The sequence below is a fragment of the Oncorhynchus kisutch genome, linkage group LG2 (assembly GCF_002021735.2).
Source record: "Oncorhynchus kisutch isolate 150728-3 linkage group LG2, Okis_V2, whole genome shotgun sequence".
NCBI lineage: Eukaryota > Metazoa > Chordata > Actinopteri > Salmoniformes > Salmonidae > Oncorhynchus > Oncorhynchus kisutch.
Genome location: NC_034175.2, coordinates 48,484,034 through 48,497,404, shown reverse-complemented (window position 1 = coordinate 48,497,404; position 13,371 = coordinate 48,484,034). Strand labels below are relative to the sequence as shown.

The following is a 13,371-nucleotide window of genomic DNA, read 5'->3' as shown; positions in this document are numbered from 1 at the left end:
ACGCTGTGCGTTACAGGGAAGACATCCTCCTCCCTCATGTGATCCCCTTCATGCAGGCTCACCCTGACATGACCCTCTAGCATGATAATGCCACCGGCCATACTGCTCGTTGTGTGCATGATTTCCTGCAAGACTGAAATGTCAGTGTTCTGCCATGGCCAATCTAACAGGCCTGGGATTAGATTTACTTTTGATGTTGACCCCCTTTGTTCAGGGACACATTATTCCATTGCTGTTAGTCACATCTGTGGAACTTTTTCAGTTTATGTCTCAGTTGTGGAATCTTATGTTCATACAAATACACGTTAAGTTTGCTGAAAATAAATGCAGTTGACAGTGAGGACGTTTATTTTTTTTTGCTGAGTTTACACACACACACACACACACACATATATAAACTTATGGCATCAGACAAGCACGTGTGGTCCTAATTGTTATTTTTTTACATTATTCTTGAATATAAGATCTCTTTTTGAATAATATTAATCGATTGCATATATTGTTAACCCACCTGGAAAGGGTTATTTCAATACTTTATGATAATCACTTTTGCAGTTTCTATCGGATGTTTTGGACATCGTTCATAAATTCTCTTTCATGTCCGGCCATCTGTAGAAATGGAACAAAAGCCTTGAGGGATAGCGATGCCCTGCGCTACGCTCTTGCGTTTCTCCAAAACTCACCTACAACCAGCCAAAGTAACACCTGTTTCGACAACACTGGAGTGGTTTCCGATGCCATGGTCTTCCTTCAAAACTGTTGTCCAATGCCAGAAGTTGGAAAAGCGTTAAGATGTGTTAAACAGACGATAAAGCCTCACAAGTGTCCTCCCTAAAGTTCCACTTTAAGATCGAGGCGACCCTGTCAAAGAACCACCGGGTAGTAATCCATAAGTATTTGACTCGTTCCTCTTAGCCAACTAGAAAAGGCAGCTCAACTGTCTTCACCGTCACTATCACCTTGCGCAAAAAAATAACTCTGGAGAGGTACACATGCTTCGGGTTGTCGAGAGTTCCCTTGCCGAGTAGCCTATCCCGTCAGTTGTCTTTACGAAATAGATTCGTTATCATTGAAATACATTAAGCCAAAATCGCGACTGGACAAGTCAAATTTGACCAAGTCCATAAAACAGTCCAAAAACCTGGCGCAAGATTCGTGTTCACGAGGTACTTGGCAACTCCAACAAACCACTGCGCGTACGAGACGCACTGAGCCAGAACAGAGCCTGCGCCACCAGTGAACTGGTGGGTCTCGAGCGTAAATTCTCTTGACAGTATACCAACAGTGAGAGCCACGGGAGCCTAAACAGAATGCAGGCTATTCTGGGGTCTGGGGATAAGGAAGTGGGCGACTATTGTTAGAGGGACTTCATTATTATGCTCAGTACTGTACAGGAAAAAAGTGACAATATTTGACCTTTTATGCATTCAAATGAACATGACGTAAAATAAAAAGTGAAGTGCTCAGTATCTGCCGGGTGTGATTTTTAACCTGATACTATATTAGACAACACAACTACTATATAAAAGGTACATGGTATCAATATACATTTTAGCCTACATGTTAAGAAATAGGCAATGTCTTCACATGACAAAATTACAATTAAGTATATAATAATAATAATAATAATAATAGAGACCAATCCCATGGGTCAAATGAAGTGTAGTGTTAAACCAGAGCACTAAACAGACAGGGTTGATAATAAAACGGCAGAGTCCAACATCACCTAATGCTGCCCTCTAGTGTTAGCACGTGCTAACACAGAATTACAGCTCCTGCAGCACCAATAAACAGTTCCAATTGATGCGGATGGACATAGGATTCACGTTTTTTATTTATTTGTCGGAGTAGAGACAAGGCCCAGATATATTAATTGGAAGAACTCACACTTGTTTTTTCTTTGAATACTTTTTACTTTGAAGAATTTACTACATTGTACAAAATTGCTACTGGCTTAATAGTCTACATATCCTTCAAAAGTAAATGATGATGTACATGATACAAATTGGTGTGGTGACAATACCTAGAGCAATTTTTTACATCTACAAACAACTTAAATACAGCGTGAATAAGGGTGCTCTTACAAAAAGAGGAATAAATTAACGTAGAAGAGCTACAGCGAAATTGCACTTACATGGTGAAGTATAATTTCTAACCAAGAGAAGTCTCATCTCAGATACAGGAGGCAAAAAGAAAAGTTATTAGGTAGGTACACAGAGCACTCATGTTGGTCAATCACTCTCTCTACAATTTCTGATGCAGATATAAATCATTTATATGACACAGAATTGTTCTTGCCAGGCAAATCAGTTTAGATAACTCATGATACAGCCAGTTGAGAAAGAGAGATAGTACTACAAAGCTTGGCCGTTCTTTTAAGTCGTCCAGCGAAAACATAAATCAAGAAACCATCAATTATTCTGAAACTTCACAAAAAATGAAATAAATGTGATGTTTAAGACTTTTCTGTTGAGATGGGTGTTAATAGCTCACAGTTTACTTATTCAAATGAGCAGTATTTAAAATAATTCCTTCTGCTTTTACCTCTACTGCACACAGCCTCGCAAAATATCTACTTCTGATCTACCGTCCGTAGAGGCAACATATAAAAAGTCTGATACCTGAAATACATTTATGTGAGTCAATAATACAGTTGACCGACTCATTCGTACCGCCAGAGATCCTAGATGTGATTGGGTTAGTCTGGAGAAGAACCAATGGGGTGCCAGTATGTGATAGGCCTATTTCCCGTGTCAAGCCTGAGAGTCATCGATGACCACAGCCAGAAACAGTGTCAAGACAACATGATGAGAAATTACCATCACATACAGTATATAGTAACACAAAAAATAAAAAGTACAGTAAGTATAGGCCTAGACACAGGAGTAATAATAGAAGTATTAGTAGTTCCTTGTTGTATAACGTTACAATCAGAATTTCACATTGAGCTAGCTAAGTAAGGCAGGTCGTAGCTAGTGTTTTTATATGGAGATAGAAAAGGTATAACGTTTTAGATATGACTTGTTCGTGGTTCAATTCATACCTGCATGCTACAGATTGCCGTTGTCATCCTCAGATGATCGAGTCATAATCTGGATCAGAACATTCTAGTAAAAGCCAGGTCCTAACTGAACACTAAATGCTGGCACTTGATCAATACAACTCACTTAAAAAAGCAAAAGGGGAAAAAACAGGACAAAAAAAGAAAAAAAAAAAAGAGTAAAATGTCAGTAGAAAGTCATTGCCCATCCTATCAAGAGTCCAGGTCCAGTGCTCCAATTTAATTCAGCGGTTTGAGGTACAGTGATGAGGCTAGGTTCTTTGATACAGTGGTTCTTCATCCAGGTAGGCAGCCTCAGGTTGACAGATCATCTCCCTGAATGGGCTGTGTGGAGGTGGTGTGCTGAACACAGGAATGTACCCAATGCCAAATGATGTCAAAAAATTGTCTCAAAGAGTCCAGTCAGACATGGTCATCTTTGTATTGTCCTCTTCCTTAGCTCTCAGCATTTATTGCATTTATTCCTGCTATAAACATATGTAAAAGAACGGTGTATGCACTGTGTAGGTAATTAGGAATGCTTATGAGAGGACCCGTGACACAACTAAAGTACTAAAATAGAAAAAAATCAAATCAAATAATAAATACTTCTCCAAACTGGACTGTAGTAAGAAAGAATTCCAATAATCCAATTTCATGATTGCAGCTGGTTTGGGATTTTTTTTGGAATGCCATAGGAGTTGCTGGTTATAATTAGGGCAGGAACTTTCCCCAGTTTTGGAAATGTAGTAAAATATGAATCTTGTGTTAAGGGTGGGAAGTAGCCCACTAGTTTGGGAATGCCAGGAATAGGACATAATTGTTGTGAGCAGGGCAGAAGCTAGCCCCCCTGATTCCCTCTCAGAGCTCAGTGGTCAACAGACCTTTGGGCTTTGTGCCGTCCTTCTTGGGTACCTGGGCAGCAATGCTGGTGGGAGGAGAACACAATGAAAAGCCCGGAACTCCTACCTTTCAGTGTGCACAACATACAATCATGTATAATAGTAATATTATAGTAATATTGTATTGCTAACCAGTATAATGGGATGCAAGAGAACACAACGTAATGAGAAACCAAAATGAGAAAGTGCATATCCATCATCCTACGTATATTGTTTCAGGAGACCTGGCTGCAGCAGAAACCAAATCACATTGTATTTGTCAAATGCGCCGAATACAACAGCTGTAGTAGACCTAACAGTGAAATGCTACAACTTACTTGACGCGAGCGCTGCTTTTTTGTAATTGTAAAAATGGCAAACCCAGAAAGCCTACTACCTTCTAGAGTCCACAACATTAATCCTAACTAACATAGTTCATTCAGCAGTATAACCAAACTTCATAACTTGTGCAGAGAAGTAATATAAAGTCAAAAATCAAGCTCTAGCCTTCACCATGTTATTAGAACAAGATATGGAAGCTCATCAGGAACATAATTAAGGCAATGGGGATGTTAAACACAACAAGCATCCATTAATAACAAGGGGAATTATTTGGTCTACTCTCTACACAGCATACTAAACATAGCATATGACATGGTGCGAAAAGCGCATAGCAACTAAGACTAGCTGCCATGAACACAATGTACAGATGAGATGATTAAAACAGCACTAGGACAAGGCAGCGATGATGATGTGTCATGACTGATTTACCTTGTGGCAATCACATTGTGAGTTTGAGAGAACAGATGGGGATGCAGGGTTGGGGCAATAGCCCCCCCTTCAGGTTGGAGAGGGGCGGCGGTCTTGGCAGGGGGGTCAAGGAGGCCGTTAGTAAAGATGGCAGTGGGCAGCTGCATTAGAATGGGAGGAGAAGGAAAGTGGACTGGGTCAGTCTCTATGAGGGATGGACTATGGACAGACAGACTAAAAGACAGACATACTTAGGCCCCGAGGTCAGTCCATCATGAACAGACTAAAGACAGACAGGAGCACTAAAGCCCAGAAGACACCAGTACTCACTGCAGCAGGGACGATCCAGCGAGGTGATATCATGGACTTAGATTGCACTGGTGCTGGTGGTAACTACAAGAGATCCACGGTCAAGAGTTATACTCACAGAGCCACACCTGTCAACATACTGCAGGCCTATCAACTCAATTGTGATAGAAATTTCAAGACACTGGTTTATTATTCGGTCTTGACTGTTGTGGACAACCGCATTCAGCTACAGTAGCTAAAACATGAGTCAGTGAGGGTTATTTTATGGCAGATGGGGTCTAGAGACTTACTACTGGGGTTGGATCTGAGAAATCTATCAGGTTATCACTCAGCGGGACTGGCAGCGGCGGCAGGGTGGGCATCTCCAGCTCCTCTGGTTTGGCCTGCGTAGCGACAAGCCAACGGCTATGTTAACAGCTCACACATTCACACAAATGACATACAATTATTTCTGTGCATTCAGATGCGTTTTAATATATACAACGCAAGCGAGAAACTGGTAAAGCAAAACACAGCTTAAATTTGAAACCTTTGACGGCAGTCCTTCGTTAAGTATTTCAGCAGCCATCATGGTTGCTGATGGCATGAGATCCGCAGTCACCATCTCAACACTGAAGACAACAGAGAAACAAGAGATGGATAAGTGTTTTTCATTTCTTTAGAGTCTGATGAGGTACTGGAATTGCAAGGCTAACGTGCACATTTTCAATGGAAATGAAATCCTAGACATGTGCTTAATATGCAAAGATATGGATGTAGCGATTCACCAATACGCATCCGTCCACGATTCAAATCTTTAAGACATGCGTGCATCGGTCCGTGAACCCCAAAACTGATCAAAAATGTAGCAGGTGTCTGTTAGAAAATTTACTCAAAACTTAACGAATCAATGTGTTTTGCTCATATTACATTCTTTCTACCTTTTGAAAATTACATCATCTTTTGTGACAACTGATGCATCCTCTCCTTCAGCGTCAAACTAAGCATGCAACTGTGTTGACAGTCACTGATCTGCAAGTCCTTTTGCATGACGAACAACCCCGGGCAATATCAGTAGCCTGGTCAAACAGCTTCACGCGCTGACCAATACGAGCTAGGTGGCCTGTTCATGATCTTGCACATCTGCATGGCACTTCCAACATTCATATGCTAAAATGGTTTGCGTGATATTAGGCTTTATTAGTAGTGACAACCTGTAATTTGCTAGGTTTTTGTTAAACTATCTGCTGTTGAAAATAAATAAAAGCAAGCTGCTGAAAGACGACTCATCTTGCTATACCTGCTGAACGGGGCTTACAATTGATTTTGTGATTGTTCAGGTTCACCATCAGCAATAGTTCTGGTAGTTTTGCTTTAAACAGTCAGTGTATATGGTCATTATTAGATACACAGGGTCAAGTTAATAATTTCATAACGAGGACAGCAATTCGGTTTTGCGAGGCACACTGCATTGCGGAAGGAGAAAATAAGCTCCGTAAAAAAACTTCCAAACGGTCAATAGCATTTAATTTTGAGATGGGTGTGAAATCCCAAGTTTTGCTATATATTCATTGGCTATGTCTAGCATTGCAAAAGGAGGGTATAACTGGAAACGTTCAGATTTCTGGTAACTTTAAAGGTTTATTTAGAAGTTCATAAAATGACATATAGTGGCCTTTTTGGATACTACAGATTATCACAGGTGTCTAATTATCTCTGGCTCTCTGTGTGTAAAATATATGAAATAATTAAATAAGATTATGGAAATAAAACAGAATGACAAAGCTGTAAAACAAATAAACCATCTTCGTGAATACCATTGGTGTTTAATATGAGGGTTTCAGCATAAAATATCCATATATATATAGTACACATTTATTTTACGTTTATACACTGCTCAAAAAAATTAAGGGAACACTTAAACAACACAATGTAACTCCAAGTCAATCACACTTCTGTGAAATCAAACTGTCCACTTAGGAAGCAACACTGATTGACAATACATTTCACATGCTGTTGTACAAATGGAATAGACAACAGGTGGAAATTATAGGCAATTAGCAAGACACAACCAATAAAGGAGTGGTTCTGCAGGTGGTGACCAGACCACATCTCAGTTCCTATGCTTCCTGGCTGATGTTTTGGTCACTTTTGAATGCTGGCGGTGCTTTCACTCTAGTGGTAGCATGAGACGGAGTCTACAACCCACACAAGTGGCTCAGGTAGTGCAGCTCATCCAGAATGGGACATCAATGCGAGCTGTGGCAAGGTTTGCTGTGTCTGTCAGCGTAGTGTCCAGAGCATCGAGGCGCTACCAGGAGACAGGCCAGTACATCAGGAGACGTGGAGGAGGCCGTAGGAGGGCAACAACCCAGCAGCAGGACCGCTACCTCCGCCTTTGTGCAAGGAGGAGCAGGAGGAGCACTGACAGAGCAAAATTACCTCCAGCAGGCCACAAATGTGCATGTGTCTGCTCAAACGGTCAGAAACAGACTCCATGAGGGTGGTATGAGGGCCCGACGTCCACAGGTGGGGGTTGTGCTTACAGCCCAACACCATGCAGGACGTTTGGCATTTGCCAGAGAACACCAAGATTGGCAAATTCGCCACTGGCGCCCTTTGCTCTTCACAGATGAAAGCAGGTTCACACTGAGCACATGTGACAGACGTGACAGTCTGGAGACGCCGTGGAGAGCGTTCTGCTGCCTGCAACATCCTCCAGCATGACCGGTTTGGCGGTGGGTCAGTCATGGTGTGGGGTGGCATTTCTTTGGGGGGCCGCACAGCCCTCCATGTGCTCACCAGAGGTAGCCTGACTGCCATTAGGTACCGAGATGAGATCCTCAGACCCCTTGTGAGACCATATGCTGGTGCAGTTGGCCCTGGGTTCCTCCTAATGCAAGACAATGCTAGATCTCATGTGGCTGGAGTGTGTCAGCAGTTCCTGCAAGAGGAAGGCATTGATGCTATGGACTGGCCCGCCCATTCCCCAGACCTGAATCCAATTGAGCACATCTGGGACATCATGTCTCGCTCCATCCACCAACGCCACGTTGCACCACAGACTGTCCAGGAGTTGGCGGATGCTTTAGTCCAGGTCTGGGAGGAGATCCCTCAGGAGACCATCCGCCACCTCATCAGGAGCATGCCCAGGCGTTGTAGGGAGGTCATACAGGCATGTGGAGGCCACACACACTACTGAGCCTCATTTTGACTTGTTTTAAGGACATTACATCAAAGTTGGATCAGCCTGTAGTGTGGTTTTCCACTTTAATTTTGAGTGTCACTCCAAATCCAGACCTCCATGGGTTGATAAATTTGATTTCCATTGATAATTTTTGTGTGATTTTGTTGTCAGCACATTCAACTATGTAAAGAAAAAAGTATTTAATAAGAATATTTCATTCATTCAGATCTAGGATGTGTTATTTTAGTGTTCCCTTTATTTTTTTGAGCAGTGTATGTATGTGCTGTCAATGTTTTGGCGTCAAACTGGTGGCAGTTGTGAAAAAGTCAATAGTTGGAAGAGTTGCAGAGTAATAGAAAATAATGCCATTGTTGATTAAATGCTTTAGTCATTAATTACTGGTAGGCTATTTTCTATCTACTAGAAACTCATGGACATGTATACAAATGTAATACTACATTTTAAAGTTATTCAAGTATAACTTACCAAAGTATTCATAACTGCCAAATATTTGTTGTTAATTACCAAAATGACTGATACCAGTAACTTTGAAAATGTACTGCTAATTTTGCAACCCTAGCTATGTCATAGCTAATTTGTAAACGATTAAATATGGATACATTACTAGCTCAAACACTTAACCTCCTAGAGTCGATTTGTCCACGCCCCGCGGAAATTTAATAATCATATTAAACAATCCCCATTCAAATCTGGCAGTTTAAACTAGAGATAAAAAAATGGTTGTTGCATTGGATGGTTCTCAATCCACTGCATCGGTCGATGTCAGAATTCCGCATCTGCAGTGAAAGGTGACAGAGCTAGAGTGTTTGTCGGACCATGAGACATCCTGAAAATCGTTCTCACATAATCGAACGGTTTGGCCTAGATACCATTATGACCCCTCCATGGAAAAATGACTCTCACAAACACGATGGTTACAAACTAACATGTATCGGAGCCCATGTATCTACATACAAATCGAATCGTCTTGAAAAGGGAAAGATGCACACCGCTAAGACATGTATCAAGGCAGAATTTAGTCATGTGACGTGGGCACACATGACTCCCATGCTCCTCCAGAAGGCAGCAGAGAGCTGTGTAAAAACAACAGCTTTGTCTTGAGTTCTGCGACTTATAGCCTAGTAGCTTACCACCGTGTTTTCCCACTCTAGTCCTAGAGTTCCCCTTTACACTACTAGAAACTACGAGGTAATATACAGTATATCTCCTCAAATGATTCTCTCAGATGGAGCTGTTGTCCTGAGGCTGCCTTGTGGTACCTTATGGCCGGGAGAACACGGGACAGGTGGCCCACTCTAATCTGGGTGTGGCCCACTCCCTCCCTCCATCTCCTATGCATACATCATTTTACACAGGGCGATAAGCATCCCATAGGAACCATCAAAGGCACTTCAAGAAGAATTAAGCAAGAACACATTGCTGCCCCCCCCCCCCCCCAAAAAAATTGCAGTCTCACCTGGGCCCAGCATTGGTCAGCAGTGTGGGTTTGAGCAGGTCCCATGACTCATGTCTCTCAGGACGTCCAGTCAGAGACAGGGACGAGTTGCTGCCCATACGCCCACTACGCACCTTCAGCCTGGGACAGACGAGCAGTGGACATTTGGACAGATCTATACCACACCAACACTCAGCCTAACATTCAACATTCCCTGTTTGTATAGGCTATTTGAGAATTTCAATGCGAGTCACAGTTTAAGTTTGGTGAGTCACACTGGACACACAAGCTGCATCGATTCTTGTTGTTGTGCACATTGTTTGCTTTGAAGTGTTAGTCTGAAAGAGCTCAAACCTAACACGGGAACCCAAACCTGGCTGCGCGCGTGTGCCATCGTGCATACGTTTATTTTGTCCCCCTACACCAAACGTGATCACGACACGCAGGTTAAAATATCAAAATAAACTCTGAACCAATTACATTAATTTGGGAAAAAGCATTAAACATTTATGGCAATTTAGCTCGTTAGCTTGCACTTGCTAGCTAATTTGTCCTATTTAGCTAGCTTGCTGTTGCTAGCTAATTTGTCCTGGGATATAAACATTGAGTTGTTATTTTACCTGAAATGCACAAGGTCCTCTACTCCACCAATTTATCCACACATAAAACGGCCAACCGAATCGTTTCTAGTCATCTCTCCTCCTTCCAGGCCTTTTCATCTTTGAACTTATATGATGATTGGCATCTAAACTTTCATAGTATTACTACACTGACCGGCAACATAGTTCGTCTTTCAATCACCCATGTGGGTATAACCAATGAGGAGATGGCATGTGGGTACCTGCTTCTATAAACCAATGAGGAAATGGGAGAGGCAGGACTTGCAGCACGATCTGCGTCAGAAATAGAAAGGAGTTCTATTTTAGCCCTTGGCAACGCAGATGCTCGCGATAATTGAATAACATGCAATAATTGAATAACAGATTTCTAAATGTATTTTACAACGCACGCGACACGAGCGGTGTGGTCAGCCTATATTCTTTACCTCCATACAAAATCACTTTAGAATAGCTTCTGGAAGAACCTGGCTGTGGAGTGTTGGGGTAGCTCAGGGACATCCCATTTAGCAGAGTCTCTTATACAGAGTGATGAGGGTAAAGTGCTTTGCTCAAGGGCACAGATTTTCCCCCAGGCCGGCTCTGGAATTCGAACCAGTGACTTTTCATACTGGCCCAAAGTTCCTGCTGGGCTACCTGCACCCATCATTCCAAGATGGGTGTTTCCTTTCTCATCAAATAATGTACAATAAAGTCTGGTCGTCCAATGATCTTAATGCATGAGGTGGAGTGAAACACTGCACATTTCTGCGTGAAGGGTAGACACTAGGAACACAACCATACTGTCTTTGTGACCTCACTCACCTGGCTGATGCTTCCTGTAGGTTGGTGTTCTTGTCCCCGATCACAACGTGCTCCTCCAGTGATCCCTATAACATACAGAACATCAGTACATCGAGGAGAGGGCTACAAGAATCAATATGCCTGGTTGCTTGTCCTTCAAAGATAAAATTGCAGCAGTATTCAAAATCCAAGGGTTTACAGCACTTATACAACACACCCCCATTTACATCTAAGAATCCAAAGCATCCCTATGCAATTTCGATGTTGACCCAAGATAATGTCCACAGACGGAGTGCTAGAGTCCAGTAAAGTACCTTGAGAGCAGCCTCTGCCTGAGCTTTAAGGATGTTGCTCTTCAGGTCCTCTGGGGGGCGCAGTGGAGCGAGCACAGGGCTGCTGCCTACACTGTTCAGACACTTCTCTGTGAGCTTCACCACGTCCTCCTGTGTGTGTGTGTGTGTGTGGGGGGGGGGGGGGGGGGGGGGGGGGGAATTCACATGCACACAAAACGCGCAGACAAACACACAGACGGACAATGGAAATGTTGTAGTTATGTCGGCAGGTAGCCTAGTGGTTCGAGTGTTGGGCCGGTAACCGAAAGGTTGCTAGATCGAATCCCCGAGCTGACAAGGTAAAAATCTGTTGTTCTGCCCCTGAACAAGGCAGTTAACCCACTGTTCCTAGGCTGTCATTGTAAATAAGAATTTGTTCTTAACTGACTTGCCTAGTTAAATAAAAGGTCTCCTTTGCCTTCCACCTCCTTCTGGATAAATAAACATAGTAACCGTACAGACGAGAGGTCAGATAGGCTGAGAGGCAGGAAGTTGAGCTTCACATCTGACCTTCCACATTGGGGCGCAACTATTTCAGAAAATGATTATTTGCGAACCTGAGTCGAAAACGAGTACCTAAAACTAGCCATACCTTCCTAATATACACACATGAGGAAGTGTCACGCTTTAGTAAACATCTTTAAATTACCAATAGCTTTGTTATGAGCAGTCAGATACACTGTGCCCCCCTTGGCATACAATGGCTCGTCACCCCAGCCCCACCCGCTCCCTGTCTGCCATTGTGTCTATACATTAGCCTGTCATAGCGACCTACTGTTTGCCTCAGCATATGGGACCCTAAAACTAGTGGCAAACCCCCTGCCCTTACCTACGAAATCAAATATCACACATATGCTTTTGTTTTGACAAACTGTCCCACTCCCACCAGAGACTGTCCATGCAGCTCTCGGCTCCCGTTCCCATACGTTACAATGCAGCGCTGAGTGACATTAAGCAGGCTTTGTCCCCTTTAGAGTGTGGGGTGTGTGTTCCCGGTAATGTGTGCATGAGTCCAAGAGTGTATGTACCCAGTATGCATGTCGCTGTGTATTTGAGCACAGAGGGTATGCAGAATATATCCGCCCTTCCATTTGCTCTTTTCCTCTCCCACACCCAGCTCAGTGCACTGACCTGGTTGTTCATGTTGAGATTGACGTTAGCTCTGGAAGGGACAGGGAGTGGGGCACTGTCCAGTTCCAGCTGCTTCAGCCGCGCTGCCGCCTCTGTGGGAGAAACACAAACAGTATTTACTCACAGCACACATACCAACACCAATCCTTGTGGAGCACAAAGAGAAAATCTAACTATTGAAAACATTTCATAGTCCCATTCGTAACTTTCAATATATATATATATTTTTTTACGGTTTCTGGTGTACTTAGCCTCCAATTACAAAAGATGCCTTTGGTAGGCAGGATATTTGTAAGGCAGTTCTCTTCTTTTTAACATTATACAACCTTACCGAACAACTTCATTTGCAAGGGAGAGTACTTTTTAATGGAGGTTGTAACTACTACGGTTACCTACAATAAGCTTAGTATTTGCATGACTATTGTTGGTGTGTGTGTGTGTGTGTGTGTGTGTGTAAGCTCACCAGCAAGAGAGACTGTGTTGTCTGCCGTGAGGCTGGAGGCGGAGGCTGCCATGCTTGGCCCCGCCTCCTCAGGCAGGCCTGTTGTCGCCATGGGAACAGGGGTCCGGATGACATCATCGACGCACGTCTCCAGCAGATCAGCTACGAGGGGCAGTGGCATGCTGCAGGGGGGAGAAGACAGGACATGAGGATAGACAGAAACACACATTGATTCACCAACATATAGGGGACAGAGGTTTTTCCTGGCCATGTGACTGAGCAGGAAAAAGTCAGGGCCTTAACATGAGAATGACTTACCTGAACACTCTGGAAGACAAAGACTGAAGAGTTTGTCATACTGACAGTGCATGAGGCTCAGCACCCTGGATCCTACTCAACTAAAAATGGATGAAAGAAATGCCCCCATATCCATAACTACGATTGTAACTCAACAGTTGCTTGAT

The 13,371-nt window shown here is 43.1% G+C and overlaps 2 protein-coding genes across 8 annotated transcripts in view; both read right to left on the bottom strand.

The window, feature by feature from the left end:
- Window positions 1-1,260, bottom strand: part of LOC109867578 (receptor activity-modifying protein 1-like) — a 59,467-nt gene extending 58,207 nt beyond the window's left edge. Inside the window, exon 1 of the mRNA XM_020456810.2 lies at window positions 684-1,260. Within this exon, the coding sequence (XP_020312399.1) occupies window positions 684-741 (58 nt within the window). The 5' untranslated portion in view covers window positions 742-1,260. The remainder of the gene's footprint in view (window positions 1-683) is intronic.
- Window positions 1,261-1,812: 552 nt separating this feature from the next.
- Window positions 1,813-13,371, bottom strand: part of epb41l5 (erythrocyte membrane protein band 4.1 like 5) — a 46,452-nt gene continuing 34,893 nt past the window's right edge. For 2 of the 7 annotated variants that reach the window (XM_031796271.1, XM_031796274.1), the window contains exons 17-26: window positions 12,929-13,089; window positions 12,466-12,557; window positions 11,317-11,445; window positions 11,024-11,088; window positions 9,624-9,743; window positions 5,510-5,591; window positions 5,271-5,363; window positions 5,002-5,064; window positions 4,693-4,832; window positions 1,813-3,968 (exon numbers count right to left, since the gene is read on the bottom strand). In XM_031796271.1, the coding sequence (XP_031652131.1) occupies window positions 3,902-3,968; window positions 4,693-4,832; window positions 5,002-5,064; window positions 5,271-5,363; window positions 5,510-5,591; window positions 9,624-9,743; window positions 11,024-11,088; window positions 11,317-11,445; window positions 12,466-12,557; window positions 12,929-13,089 (1,012 nt within the window). In that variant the 3' untranslated portion in view covers window positions 1,813-3,901. Of the gene's footprint in view, window positions 3,969-4,688; window positions 4,833-5,001; window positions 5,065-5,266; window positions 5,364-5,509; window positions 5,592-9,623; window positions 9,744-11,023; window positions 11,089-11,316; window positions 11,446-12,465; window positions 12,558-12,928; window positions 13,090-13,371 lie in introns of those variants that run through there. The other 5 variants (XM_031796278.1, XM_031796298.1, XM_031796292.1 and 2 more) reach the window with 5 other exon arrangements.